Source organism: Chironomus tepperi, unplaced genomic scaffold (genome assembly GCF_022539635.2).
Source record: "Chironomus tepperi strain 1889 unplaced genomic scaffold, CSIRO-AGI_Ctep_v1 contig_48, whole genome shotgun sequence".
NCBI classification, from domain to species: domain Eukaryota; kingdom Metazoa; phylum Arthropoda; class Insecta; order Diptera; family Chironomidae; genus Chironomus; species Chironomus tepperi.
Window position 1 is genome coordinate 999,681 of NW_027226170.1, and position 15,317 is coordinate 1,014,997.

The following is a 15,317-nucleotide window of genomic DNA, read 5'->3' on the forward strand; positions in this document are numbered from 1 at the left end:
TTCAAAATTCATGTTGCATGTGAACTGTAACATATATCAAGTGGTTTTGTATCGTCTTTACTCTTTATGTCTGTTGTTGGAGTGGGTTCGGCTTGAGATAAATGGTTGCGGCTTTGTTATTCCATTCTTTAGATTGTTTATGTGTGGTAAATGCTATGAACCTTTACAGACAATAAGCATACTCATCTAAATGAGTGCACTTAATCAATATTATTTAGCGTTTTTGTAATTGTATAAATGTAGTTTAATTAAAATGACTTCCTCGGGAATTTTCAATTTGACAGTAATGTTTATTTATCGGAGTTCAAAACAGACTAACTTTTTAAGATGAAAAAGGGGTTTGCAACTATGTACAATAAATATTATTCAAATTTCAAATGACCGTTATGTTGGCAAATTTAGTAGTTTTCATCAAGTGTTTGACACTTAGTTGTAAGTACGTAGTCACATCGTCGCGAGTGACAGTCATTGTGAATGGAAGTTAACCGATCTTAAGAATTAGAGAACGAAGCAAAACGAGAAAACCTCAGCACGTTAGGAACCTCTAAAATTCCATAAATTCCACTGCAGAATTATATTAAATTTATTTCAATTTTCTTTTTGCACATGTCGTAAAATACAAAAGGTTGATATGTAAATTGAGTTCAACGGATCAAATGTTTTTTGATAAACTTTTTAGTACTTAATACTCTTTAATACGATTACAATATTTATTGATTTTGTATTAAACTTTTTTTTTATTTAGTACTTTATTTCATTTCATCTGCTGTATACAGTTTATATGTATGCATATTTAAACAATCGCTTCCAATAAAAAAAAAGAGTAAACATGACAATTTAATATATTAATTGATGCTCGTTACTCGTGTGACCGACAACTGCGAAAACTGTAGCCTGAAAATTTATTGTTTCATTTCATTACGATTAAATATTGAACAGCTTTTCATTTCCATGTAAAGCTATTTAAAGTACGTGCTGTATTGCCTTTAAGAATTTATGTTGAAATGTTTATTTCCTTTTTATTTTTCCTAAAATTGATGTGTTTACGGAAATTTTTGGAATAATACCAAATTGCCGTAATTATGTTTACGATTTCGTCTCATGACTAGATTAATTTACTGACAACATACCACATTGTATTGTGAAAATCAACTGGTTTTTCTAAAAAGCTTTTGATTTAAGCTTTTAAAAGCTTTTTACCGACCAATTTTTAAATCACCTAAATACGTTATTTTATGTTTTATTTTCAAATTTTGAAAACCTTCATTTAAAGTTGTTATCGAGCATGTTTTGGAATTGATGAAATTATGACACGCACAGTTTTGAAATTATCAGTAAATAAACATTTATCTTCCAAGTTTGTAGAAGCTACAGTAAACAGTAATTGTTGCTCATTTAAGTAATTACAAATTTTTCACTTGTTATTCTTTCTTAAAGGTAATTGGTTTGGCAAATTAATCACGCACTTGTCTTGTGAAGCATGCAATTTTAACTATTAGAGACGATTCTTGTTGATACTTTCTTTGGTTCTGATAATGCAATTATTCATGTTTTTTGGAAGTAACTGTGTCTTTCTTTGAACGTTAAGAGAGTAAAGGGTATCTAGAATCAGGGTCAAAACCAGAAGTCCTAAATCTCCTAAATTTAAACCGATGGATAGCATGGACTTCATTCATGAACGATCTTTTATCATTGTCTGCTTCTTTAAATTTATCAGAAGTGCATGAAATTTGCTATCAACATGTTCACAGTTAACGCATCAAAGAATCCCTCAAAGTACAAGATATCCCCAAATTTTCCCTTTAATTCGTATCACAATTATCATACACAATAAGGCATTACATTTTCTGTGTTTAAAGCAGAGTTGTCAGATGTGTCTTTAGGTATCTTAATGTGTTTAGCAGTATCATAGTAGCTTTTGTCTTAGGCTCCGCAATGCCTAAACATGCACATGCATATGCGTAGACAAAAGTGCCATAGGCGATTGTTTAGGCAAAGGCGACGCCTTTGGTGACAACTCTGATTTTAGGGTAGGTTAAGCACAAAAATCCAATTGCATTTTTTGCTAAATTATTTCAGTCACAACTCATATCTCACCGACGAAACATCAGAAGCAAAATTGCACATTTTTCCCAACAAACTGTCCTTCATTATAACACCACCTATTATATACTGTCGTTAGAACAAGCGGAAATTTTTTTCTGTAATCGGTTTTAATATCGCAATCAGTTTTATAGCAGTAATAATCATCATCAGTTAGTCGCGTATGTTAGCGAAAAAATGTTTACATAATTATTTTTATAACAAATCAATTGAAAGTGAACTTGATTCTGATTTTTTTCCATCTCATTCTCTGTGTTTGCTAACTGTGGTTGGATTGTGATGTACGTAATATTATTGACAGCAGTTGGGTTTTGTGTAAGGATTTTTATCATTTTGGAGCTGCGTAAAAGATTTGCACTTCCAAAAGAATCCAGAAGTCGAATGTTGAATGTTGATTGCCAATGTTCAAGGAAATTCCGAATAGTTCAAGTCGACTAATCCCTCAAAGATCCGGCTCTAGGTCGGCGTGACTCTAATTTGATACCGAATTCTGATATCGGTTTTTAGATCGATTACCCACCTTGTATTATTAGGGGTAGTTCTTGAGTTTAAACAACACTGCTGCCAACTAATAATATTTCATTTGTGCTAGATCGAGAAGATATTCATTTGTGCTACTAAATTCATTCACAGAAATCAAATCGATTAAATTTGTCACATTGAATTGCGGAAAAACAAGTTTAGATGTGCGATTCCTGATCTCACCTCGTCGCTACCTAATAATATGAAGCAGCTGTTTAATGTGTGATATTCGTTTTTAATAATTGATCAGATACCCGCTACCTGTCATTACTGCTACTCGAGCATCATTTATAATTGTGCAACTGATTTAGAAAGTTCTGTGCAGTTTATATGTAGACAGTAATGCATTGTCTAGTGCGAAATATTTGTGTCTTTTCAATTCTGTGGCAAGTCTGTGTCGGTTTTGAGTTTCTTGATGAACGAGCATGGACGGATAAACGGCAAAAGGATAAATTTTTTGACTATAAAGAATCAAAGGATGTAACAGAGGAGATAAGGGACAAAAGTTTTAGCAACAATATTGATTTTGGTCTTTTTGATCAAAAGTCTAGTCTCAAGCAGTCAAATAAGGTATGGATGTCATGTTTTGGTGTTCTTTGAATCAATACAAAGGATTAAGAATATGGCTCGGATAAGAATTGCAGGTTTGCGTTTTAGATGCATCGACTGCATCTTTCAGTTCGCCCAAGGTTGCAAACCTGCATATTTTGTCTGTAAGCAACTGTATCAATCTGTTGTGTTTTCACCGGCTTTTCAGCCAATAATTTATGACCACGTTGTATTTTTCATCATTGATTTTAATGGACATAGCCTTTTAATTACGGAAATACATGAAATTGATACAGATCTAAATTACATCCAAAATCAGTAACAGATTACACACATGTTTCGTACCTAATAAATCTCCAATTCATTACACAGAAACAGCATCATCATGATGAGCATTTTGGAATGCTTGATAATCAAAACAGACATTCATCCCGAAATGTTCTTGATTTATTTCTCGGAACAATCAAGAATGTTATCGGAAGTCAGCAACATAACCGGAACATTGAGCATCTTCATAGCAAAAATGAAACAAATAAAGGAATTGATATTGTACTCGACAGAAATACACACATGGTGCCGCCAGTTGGGAATAAACAGGATTTGAAGTTTATATTTTTGGGTATGTGATGTAAATTGTCTGTAAATAGGACATGTATCAATATATTCTCATTTCAGGCACAAAGTGGTGTGGAAGTGGCGATAATGCAAAAGATGTGAACGACATTGGTTATTTTTATCTGACAGATCATTGTTGTCGAGAACATGATTTATGTGAGGATACAATAGAACCGAATGGCGAACGATTTGGTCTAAAGAATACAGGAAAATTTACACGTCTACATTGTGACTGTGATGACAAATTTTACACGTGTTTAAAAAGGGTCAATACACTTGTGTCTACACAAATTGGAATATTTTATTTTAATATATTGGGCCATCAATGCTTCAAAGAAGAATATCCAGTCATCTCATGTAGATCAAAGGTGAAAGGACGATGTGTCGAGTTTGAAACGAATTTAAATGAAAACAAAACTTATCAATGGTTTGATAATAAATGGTTTTAGTCATGCATGCGCATGCAAGACATTCTAGATTCGAAACTAAAGAAACAGAATCAAACTACTAAAGTTAGGAAAGTGCACAAATAATATTAAGATTTTATTAAATACGTTATTTTTTATGTACTTATGACAGTATTTTGATCTCTGACTGTTATAGTATTATTAATCTTCTTTTCATTTTCAATGTCACTATTATTTAATAGCTTTAAAATGTCATTTGTCACATCATTTAACTGCTCGTAAGTTAAGTATTCAATAAAGTTAATTACATTTGTAATATTAATTTCATTATTTTTGTTTGACTGATTATTAAGGAAGTTATTTGTATCCAGATTCATCTCATACTTTTCCATTTCGGCTAGAATATCATTTCCTTCCAATAGTAGATATTCAAGTTCTGGATCTTTGTTACTGTCGATATTCTCATTATTTTGTTCATTTGAAACTGTTGCAGACTCTGTAACATCAATTGATTCTGTAATTTTGAGACTCTGAAGTTCTGTAAACCAAAGAAACCGTTCATTGCTGATTTTCTTCCTCTCTGTATCTGATTTTATGCATAGTCTTTTAAATTCCGCTGCTTGTTTGATATTCTTTGCACATCGTCTGCATATTTTAGCTAAATCTCCTTCAATCTCTACAATCTAAATAAATTCATTAGTGCTGAGTCATTCCTTATATTAATTAGTGATTTTTACCGCAACATTTGATAAAAAATAAAGATCTTGAACCAAATCTGTGTTTTCAAAGCATGCTATCATGTCGTTAAGGATGTCAGTCTTTAAGCAAATTCTGCAAGATCTCATCTTTTGTTGATTTTATTAATTAAACTTTAAGCTTGAAATCTGTTTGTTTTGATATTTTTATTTTGTTGATGTCAGCCAATAATAGCGTAACGGTTAGTGAACATTTAAACATTTTCAGGAAAGAAAGCTACGATTTATTGTTTTGTTCTTTTTAAATATTATAGCATAAATAAGAAAGTAAAATAATAGCTAAATACACAAAATAGCATAAAAACATAATAGCCACACATGAGCATTTTAAATTTGAGGAATCATTTGAAAAAAATTTTAGTCAAACTTTAACGGTTTTATGAATTTTGAAAATTGAGCTAATAGTTTAGCGGGGCAACGACTAAGCAGAAAAAACGGAAAAATACGATTTTTTGAGATAATTTGAGAATTGAAGAATAATTGATTAATTTCATTGTTTTTGTGTGTAATACAGTACTAATAACAGCAATGTCGAAACCAGAAAATGTTTTAATTATAGATCCGGCTCAAGAATTGAAGTTTCGGGGTAAGTTTCGTGATGAAAAAGCATTTGGGAAAAAAGAGAGTCTCTTGTGCAAAAAACCCACAAAAAGCAACCAAAAATGTGCAATTTATGCATTAATTGCATAGACATGGTCTAAATAATGCAATTTACATGACAACATACACAATTAGCAGTGAAAAAGACTGTTTTAATGTTCTCGAAAAAAATGTATTAATCATCAGCAAGTCAGTCCATATAAAAATGTATGATGAAAAAACCAAGATACAGTAAATGCTCGGTGAAGTGATTTTTATTGTTGTAAAAAAGGCAGGCTGGCAAGAATAACAACAAAAATAACAAAAGAGTCGTTACAATTATCGATCGATATCATGCAAACTAAATCTCACTAATCATACGTGGTCTCTATAAATTATATTATTATTTATTATTCTCGCTTCTAATCGATCTGTGCGGATTTTTGATATTATGACGTAAAAAAAGAAAATTAAACGAGAGAAAGAGCTGTGATGGTTCACTCATTTGCTCCTGAAAGAAAGAAAAAAAAAGCGAAATATTTTTAAGGCCGCAAACTTCATCTCTATTTTTATTTTCCTGATAAAATGCTGCTTATTATTATTAAATGAGTGGCCCAAAAAACAACACACGAAAAAAAAAATGAATATCTCTCGGGCGAGTTGGCTAATATAATGTATGATCTTAACCAACATCATTTGTGTGCAATTATTCAAGAAAAAGTGAAGAAATTTAAAACAATTTTTTAATTTATTTCGTGTCACTCCCATTTGAAGACCCAAAAACAAAATTCTTGCTTATCACACGGCATTCTGTCATGTTCGACAGAGCATGAAAAAAAAATTATGATTAGATAGATAGCACCTAAGTGATAGAAAGTGAACCGAGACAAATCAGGGATAAATAATAAATTTTTAATTTTTCATCGAATTACGTCGGAAGTGGCAGGAAAATATGTGAATGGAATTTTTTTTTTCTGAATGAAGAAAAAGAGTCGAGGAATAAAAAATCGATAAAAATTGTATATAAGCGAAAATACATACATATATATCGTAGAGGATATCTTAATGTATACACAACAAATTTTCTGATATCATGCTTTACTTTTGTTTCTTCACGGTTTTCCACACTTATTATTATGACTTTATAATGCCGGTATTATCAAGATAACATTTATCAATAATAAAAGAAGTCAATTTTCTTTGTCGTACTTTTTATGACATCATCATCATTATTATTGATATTGTTCCTTAAGTGATAAAGGAAGGAGCTTTTTCAGATTAAACAACTAGTCTATCCATACTAAAGCGCATTTTCATGCTAGTTCCTTTAAATTCCTCTATTTCCCATGGACATCAGACAAACTGTAATCAATATGATTATTGGAAAAATCCACAAAAAAAAAATAATACAATTTCGGTAATTTCAATCACGTTTTTCTGAGAAAAGGAAAGTAGAATTGAAATTGGAATCGGATTGAAATAAAGGAATGAGAATGTTCATTAGTATACAAGACATGACTTGTTGATTGACATTCATACGAAGATAATTTCATTATAATATCATAAAGTAAATAGACATTTGATATGATTATGCAATCATATTCATTAGATATCCAGTCAGTCAGCTGAAGAGACGATGACCTCCTGCGCCGGAACGAACAAAAAGCATACAATATGCGATGTAAATTTTCAAGTCTAATAAATATGTCTGTAAGGAAATTTATTTTTATTAAAAATTGCAAAAAAACATTTATTGAATTAAAATAGCCACAATAAATAAAAAACAGCATGTATAGAAATAGGTGCCATGACCTTCCGTAATTTTTCCGTTCTCATGTTGAAAATAAGTGACTACGTGTGTGCGTAGTTTTTAACTTTTCACTTGATTGTCAGTCATGTAAAATTAAACCTCTCGGAACATATGTTCTCGCTAGGTGTCATACTATCATTTTGCACTTGACTCATACAATTATTTATAGATTACTATTTATTCTATTATTTCCTATTTTTAGGCCCATTCACACAACCCGTTACATCACATATGAGTCTGAAAAATCCAACTGACAAAAAGATTGCGTTCAAGATTAAAACAACAGCCCCAAAAAAATACTGTGTACGTCCCAATTGTGGAGTGGTCGATGCTAAAAGCTCTGTGGAAATTGCAAGTAAGTAAAATGTGGAATTTTATCGGTTACTGACCACTATCAATCACGTAATTCTTATCTTTGAGACATAAAAATTAACTTTTATTACTGATTTTAGTTTGCCTGCAACCATTTGTATTCGATCCGAATGAGAAAAATAAGCATAAGTTTATGGTCCAATCGATGGTTGTTCCAGAAGGAGACATCAATGTTGAGCAGTTATGGAAGGACGTGAGTCCAGAGCAATTAATGGACGCAAAATTACGTTGCACATTTGAGACACCAAATGAGGTCAATGAGAAGAGCAACGTTAGTCAATTAACAACGCAAATGCTTAAGAGTGAAACGGGAACTACAGAATCGCAAATACAAACATCTGTTGGATCGTCAGCAATTGATCCAGTCATTAAATCTATTGAAGGAGATTTTGTAAGAGCGACAGCTGAGGTTCGAGATTTACGTGAGGAGAACAGCAAAATGCATCAAGAAAATTTGGAATTAAAGGTAAGATTGATTGGATATGCCTTGAATTAAATTATCACATATTTGAATAATGTTTATTTCTCTTTTTTGCATTGTAAATAAATAGGAGCAATTAATTCGTTTGAAAGCCATGCTAGAAAATCAAAAGGACATAAGCTCAACATCGCCATCAGCCAAAATTATTTCAAATCCTTATTCACCACCACAACTGGGACAACAACAAATGCCTATAATTTGGGTAATTGCAGCTGTTGCTATGGCTATATTTGGCTTGATACTCGGCAAATTTGTCCTCTGAATGCATTAAGAACCGATTATTGTCTCTGTTTTCTGAAGAAGCAGCTCATCATTTAATTTTTCCAGCCAATGTGTCCGAAGGTGACAAATTTAATTTTGTTCATTTGTAATGAAAGAACATCCATAAAGAAATGATGATGGGAACTAATTAGGGTGATTTAATTAAATTTTTTTTTTCAATTTTTATTATTATTTCTGTTTCTGGTTTTTTCTGCTATTTTTTCTTAGTCGCGGGTGGGGACATTTGTTGAATAAATACGATACCAACATTTATGAAATAATTTAAGATTAAGATCATATGAAAATCCTCAATTTTTGTTAGTCTTGTTAGACTATCAAATGTCGGTGATTTTTTTTTTCATCAAATTTTTTTTATAGTTTTGGGCTAAAATCAGTTACTGTAATTTACAAATGAGAAATGAAAAAGTCAAAAACTTATTTAAAAGATAATAGACATGTGTCCATTATTAATTTAATCAATTAATGTTATGAATATATTTTTAAAACTATCGTTTTCATTATCAAAGATTAAGAAACGCATATTTTTCTATTATTTGTTCCTTTATATTATTTTTCTCAACTACTCACCTTTTTCGTTGTGCTTATTACGTATATAACTTATCATTTCCTTACTATTTCCAGTGTTTGGTCATATATGACTTGACTTTCATACCTAGATGAAATTTTTCCGTTTCATGTTAATCCAGTGATGTGCTTAATGGGATTACTTAGTGCTTTTCTATCTTTTTTAATAGTTGTTGACCTGGTGTCTAGATTTCAAATCTTTTCAATTATAACGTATATTTGAGATTCAAAAAAAGAACTATTAACGAATTTTAAAGTTCAAATTTTTAACGGATTTTTAGATTTCAAAATAATACGGTCACTGTGTTTTGAAAGTTTGAATTTTTAAAATTCGTTGGAAAATGATAATTTTCTGCGAACCACCTTCATTTATCGATTTTGCAATTCCCTAGTGCATGACCAAAAGCGCTAAAAAGAAAGCAGCACTAATAATCTTAAAAGCATCACTACGTTAATATATAATCCGTACATCATCATTAAAAAAAATTATGATACAAAAGCATGTTAAAGTAAAAAAAAACTAATTATTATGAATCCAAAAAATAAGGAAAATTAAAATGGAAATTCTGGGAAAAAATTGATGAAAATAAATAAAAAAAAAAATGAAAGCAGTGAAAATTGAATTTTATGGGATGGTAAATTGAATAAAAAAAATGCATTTTTTGTTAACTTTTTCCTTTACATTTAAAATGAATATTACGCAAATCTACAGTAATTACGATGACAACAACTTAATTTCTTTCCTATATAGAAATTTTTTGAATTTTTTTACATCGTAATGTGCAGTGATAAAAAAAGTCATGAAAAATATAAGCGATGAGTTTGTGCTCTCTGCATAATAATGTTAAAACTGCATGTTATGGATTAGAGAATTCAAAATGAGTTTTGACTAAATAAAATATAAATAAAAATGGGAAAATAATGCTTAAAAGTAAATAGATTAATAAATGTTTCAAAGTTAATCACTTTTATTTTGCAGGAAATTTTAACGTATTTAAAGAATTCAAATTTTAACGGACTTTTGGAATTCAAAATTTCAACAAATTGTCAGAGTTCAAAATTTAAACTTCAACTTTCAAATTTTCAGTCAACGTTGAAACGTCATCAAATTTGATTTAATAATACATCCAATCGTGAAAATGATGTCAATATCATAATTTAATTTAATAAAAATCTTATAAGAATTTTAAAAAAGCAAGCTATGTCGTAAATTTACATTTAATTAATTTATCATTTGCCCATTTTTCAAAATTTTGAATTATCATCCCACATCTTATTTGTTTGGCTATTCCTGCCATCTGAATGATGTGCGAATGAAGAAATTATATCCGAAACACTTGTCTGCTATGAATCTTCCTATTTTCAAATATTGTCAGGAACGAAAATTAACGGTTAGAAAAAATTCAAATTTGTTCGACAAATATCTTTACTGAATTTCAAAAAGGGATTTTAGTGTGATCAAAATAATTTAATTATTTTAAGCAGAGTACTTAAATCGTCGAAATAAGTGGTAAGATAAATTACTTTAATAGATGTTTATTAAGTGAAAATGAAGTTGAGGACAAAAACTTGCTTAAAGTGACAATATTAGTGAAAATTATTTTATTGTAATAAAATATTTTGTTTATTTGAGTTATTTCCTTGTTGACCTTAAAAACAGCTCTGATTGATCAAGAATGATCTCATCATCAATATGTTTGGAATCATAATATAATCAATTATCAGTGAAATTGTTGATCAAATCATTTTATTGAGTATCATAATTAAGAGAAAATTTGTGCTAAATTCCTTTACTGTGCATTGAAGATCATTTATTTTATACCTGTGTGACCCGTTTCTGTTTATGTTTCACAATAATCACTAATGCCCACAAATAACAATGAATAGTGTTATCTAGATTTTTTTACTTTCATCCTTCCAGGAAATTGTCAACAGAATGAATGACAGGATATTTGCTGTGCTACTTTTAGCATCAGTCACACTGCTACTCGAATTTCAATTCACTTCTGCATGTAATCAAATGCTCTGTGCGTCAGCAGTCTCTAAATGTATGTTAACTCAACAGTGTAAATGTGATATTAAGACATGCTCGTGTTGTGATGATTGTGTAAATTGCCTGAGTTGGCTCTGGAAAGAATGCTGTTCATGTGTCGATTTATGTCCAAAACCAAATGAGACGCGCGTAAATCCACTGTCAAAACAATCTCATTCTGAGACTCTCGAAGATCACATTCCTGGATTATTTTCTGCATTAATAGAAGATTCTGACGAGGAAAAGTGGTCAGTCTTTACATTCCCTGTAGATTTCGACGTTCAAACAATGTCACATAGTCAAAAAAATTTCCTCCGTAAGTACTTTATGCTGATTATTTGTCAATCTTTCCATACTTAAGAAGCTTTATTAATTTACAGAATCTGCTGATCATGATCTTCAGAATATCGCAGATTTAAAGACAATTACCGTTAATTGTAGTGTTGCTTATATGTCAGGATGTATGTCAATGAGAAAATGGTAAGGAGGATACATAATATAATTAAATTTGCATTTTATTGATTTTTGTTCTTATTTACAGTAAAGAAACATGTAACTCAATGGGAGCCAACGCCTATAGATGGTTCCTGGATGGATGCTGTGAATGTGTGGGATCAACTTGTCCACACCACGGCATCGAAGAATCTCGTTGTAGTGAATGTCCTGAATCTAAAATTGGCGATGGAAATAATAATCATCTCGATTCACCGCCAAATGAAGACGAAGATCTGGAGTATGGGGAGGATATGAAAGCAATTTAAGACATTTTAAATATGATTCTTGTGACCTTGCCATGTGACATTTTTGTTGTGCCTTAAATTACAATACGATAAGTCATTATTACTTAAGTAATACTTAAAGGATGAAGCTTTCTTTAGTCTTATTTTTATTATTATTGACGTATTTATGGATCAAATTATGTATTATAAAGCAAAATGTGAATGAAAAGTCCATAAATTAAATAATACTCATATTATGAGGACCTTATTGATATTTTTTATATACTAACATCATCACCATTTGTAAATTTTTATTATGTATTTTTATATACCTGACTAATCATCGAATTTTTTATGCAATAAAAAGCAATTTTACTGATTTTTAAGAAAAATAGTTGGAATTTAATTATGTTATGTGGTCAGTTTCGAATTTGTTGAATTTAAATACTCACCATTATGTCGGTTTTACAGACATTTGTAAGGTTCTGAAACATTTTGAACTTTCGAAACATTTGTAATGTTTTGGAATATTTGAAGAACTTGAACGGTTTTCAAATTCAAATTTGAAATGACCGTTAATTTCAACTGAAAATTCAGACAATTTTGCAGATTCCTGAAATAACTTTAATGCAGTTTCCCGTAATTTCATGACTGATTAAATTTTTTAAAAATATATTTTTTATTTGAAACGCAACATCAATGGATAAATGTAAAACAGATGAAAAAAAACTTTCAATTTGTTATATAAAATAGGCGAAAAATCATCATATACATATTGTTCTGTAGTCCTTCCGATTATCTTAAGTTGATTTAACAGGTGTTAAGAACGAAACATTTTCTTTTCTTTTTTTAAGTAATAATAAAATCAATTGCTGAGAACGAGAAAAATCCGGTTTTTACAAAAAGATTTGACAAATTAGCATATTTCATCGCTAGACAATTTATATATTATTTCCTTTGTATTTGAATGAATATCATAATAATATGCGAGATTGAGACACTCACGAGTGATCCGGAATCATAGGAAGGATTATTCCTGAGTGTGTCAGCCTTGATAATATAGGCAACGTGTAATTTTTCTTCATTATTTCTTTCTTTCACAAGAAGATTTTAAGAATATTAAAATTTTTTTTTAGTAATAAAAATATAAAATTAGAAGGTTCATGTTTTTCAATAAATAAAGCTTCGATGTTCCTTTATCCTTCTTGACCAAAATCATCTGTGAATTTCTGGAGCTTCTTCATGTCATCCTCGTTTACTGTTGGTTTTGTTCTTGCGAGAGAATTCAACATATCTCCCTGTAAAAATAAATGTTAATTTAATTAATTGATTTATACTGATGAGCATGTAGCAATCAATTTTTACCATAGTTACTGGAGGTTCATAAAGTTTCTCGCCATCGACATCCATCCAAGTCATTTCCATTGCACCACGTTCACCGGGCGAGCAAGGCGTTAAAAGATCATCCACAATTTGATTCTTATCGAGTGGGGAAGGTCCTCGAATACGCTAATTAAATTAATTTAAGAAAAAAAAACGTTAAATTTTTGAATTTTCACTTGAAGGTTGCAAATTTGAATTATTTAATTCCGTTAAATTCAAGTTCAAATTTTGAACTCAAAAATTTTAATTTCAAATTCAAATTTTAATAAACCGTTGAAACAGTTTTAAACTCACTTTAAAGTGCGTCGCTGTCTGTACTTTTCTAACAGGCTGCATGAGAGCATCTCTGACGATAATTGAGATATCAGCACCGGAATATCCTTCTGTATTTTTCGCCAATTGTTTTAGATTTTCTTCTGTTAAGGTGTGTGCTGTACTTCCCAAATGAATCTTAAACATTACCATTCTAGCTGGTTCTTCAGGTAAAGGTATATAAATTCTCTTTTCGAAACGTCTCCTAATAGCTGAATCAAGAACCCAAGGAATATTCGTGGCGCCCAAAACGAGAATACCTTCACTATCATTTCCAACGCCTTGCATTTGAACCAGAAATTCAGTTTTAATTCGTCGGGCACTTTCACTTTCATTCTCAGAACGTGAGGAACATAGGGAGTCAACTTCATCAATAAAGATAATGCTAGGCTTATGTGCACGAGCCAATTCGAAGAGATTTCGGACCAATTTTTCTGATTCACCGAGCCATTTTGACACCAAGTCAGCACTTGAGACGGAGAAGAAAGTTGAATTGTTTGCTTCTGTTGCAACGGCTTTTGCGAGGTATGATTTACCGGTACCGGGAGGCTAAAACAGAATTTATTAGTCCTATTGCTTACTATTGTTAGCTCTTAACTTACTCCAAAGAGAAGAATTCCCTTCCATGGGACTCGTTTTCCAGTAAACAAATGAGGAAATTTAATAGGCAGAATGACAGCTTCCTTGAGAGCTTCTTTTGCTCCTTCGAGACCAGCTACATCGGACCATTTAACATGAGGTTTCTCAACGACAATTGCACCTTCCAATTTGCCCTGTAATTTCTTCTTTTCTGGATCATCTGAATCGGAGTCGCTATCACTTTTCTTATCTTTATTATCTCTGTAAATCAAAAGTTTAATTAAAGCCATGTCAATTTTGACAAAGGAATTAAATCTTACTTGGACGAGCTATCACCATCCTTAACAGGCTTCTTTTTATTTCCTTTTTTCAGGTATTGTTTCAACTTTTCTGCTCGATCAAGGTATTGTAAGCACTTTGCTCGTATTGATTCCTTAGCTTTATCTCCCTGTGCTTCGTCTAAAAAGAAAACAACGTAATTTTCATGAATTAGTCCTCTTCTGTATTGCTGGATGTACTTACACTTGATGGCATGTAGAAAATATTCAACGCCATGTTCATACAATCTCAATGCTTCTTCATAATTCTTATTCCGATCTTCTTCCGTGGCCTTCGTTACGATGTCAATTGCTTTTTGCAAAGTAGTTCCAGCAGCCATGATTAATTATTGATTTTTCCACAAATAATCTGCAATTTCTAATTTAAAAGTATTATCATTAGTTATGTTGTACAATAGAAGCAGATAAACTGTTTTTCACACTTGTAATTTTGATATAAACTAATTAAAATTGAATTTTTGCGATGAACTTGAAAATATTTTGGATCTTTATATAAAATAGATGAATCACCACACAAAAATCTTTTCCATGACTTTTAAGCTTTAAATAACAATTCTTCTTACATTTTAATTAAATACTTAAATCCGCTGCTAGTCAAATCATAAAGTAAACAGTAGAATTGAATGCACTTTAGTGTAATTAACCGCGAATATCTAAAAAATTTATTTTTTAAATTTTAAAGCTCCTATTAGCAATCAGTTCCGTCCTTGTAGCAAATTAGGGCTGTTTCTTTGTTTACGTTTTGATATTTCGCAATTTATTTTATTAGAAATACTATTTCAACTAGTATGCTGGATGTTTTGTAAGATCCAGTGAAGATTAACTTAGTGATCACAGTATTTTGTTAAATCAACATAAAATCACTAATAAAATTGAAAAAGAATTAATTTTATTCAAATCGAGGACCCATGAAAA

The 15,317-nt window shown here is 30.8% G+C and overlaps 4 protein-coding genes across 4 annotated transcripts; 3 read left to right on the forward strand and 1 right to left on the reverse strand.

Annotated features, from left to right (window-relative positions):
• The first annotated feature begins 2,967 nt into the window (after positions 1 to 2,967).
• LOC139099359 (uncharacterized) lies at positions 2,968 to 4,238 on the forward strand. The gene is made up of 3 exons (XM_070651793.1): positions 2,968 to 3,195; positions 3,547 to 3,793; positions 3,850 to 4,238. The coding sequence occupies exons 1-3, from the start codon at positions 2,968 to 2,970 to the stop codon at positions 4,236 to 4,238; spliced, it is 864 nt and encodes a 287-aa protein (XP_070507894.1).
• Positions 4,239 to 5,357: 1,119 nt separating this feature from the next.
• Positions 5,358 to 9,975, forward strand: Vap33 (VAMP-associated protein 33kDa). Its single transcript, XM_070652471.1, has 4 exons — positions 5,358 to 5,537; positions 7,543 to 7,695; positions 7,793 to 8,178; positions 8,264 to 9,975. The coding sequence occupies exons 1-4, from the start codon at positions 5,480 to 5,482 to the stop codon at positions 8,453 to 8,455; spliced, it is 789 nt and encodes a 262-aa protein (XP_070508572.1). The 5' UTR covers positions 5,358 to 5,479; the 3' UTR covers positions 8,456 to 9,975.
• Positions 9,976 to 10,453: 478 nt separating this feature from the next.
• LOC139099916 (twisted gastrulation protein homolog 1-A-like) lies at positions 10,454 to 12,130 on the forward strand. Its single transcript, XM_070652456.1, has 4 exons — positions 10,454 to 10,549; positions 10,961 to 11,387; positions 11,452 to 11,551; positions 11,613 to 12,130. Exons 2-4 carry the CDS (start codon positions 10,976 to 10,978, stop codon positions 11,830 to 11,832), a joined length of 732 nt encoding a protein of 243 aa, XP_070508557.1. The 5' UTR covers positions 10,454 to 10,549; positions 10,961 to 10,975; the 3' UTR covers positions 11,833 to 12,130.
• Positions 12,131 to 12,445: 315 nt separating this feature from the next.
• On the reverse strand, positions 12,446 to 15,125 carry Vps4 (vacuolar protein sorting 4). Its single transcript, XM_070652460.1, has 7 exons — positions 14,966 to 15,125; positions 14,587 to 14,760; positions 14,385 to 14,523; positions 14,088 to 14,325; positions 13,468 to 14,034; positions 13,156 to 13,299; positions 12,446 to 13,088 (listed from the first exon to the last, which is right to left on the reverse strand). The coding sequence occupies exons 2-7, from the start codon at positions 14,720 to 14,722 to the stop codon at positions 12,987 to 12,989; spliced, it is 1,326 nt and encodes a 441-aa protein (XP_070508561.1). The 5' UTR covers positions 14,723 to 14,760; positions 14,966 to 15,125; the 3' UTR covers positions 12,446 to 12,986.
• Between the last annotated feature and the right edge of the window lie 192 nt (positions 15,126 to 15,317).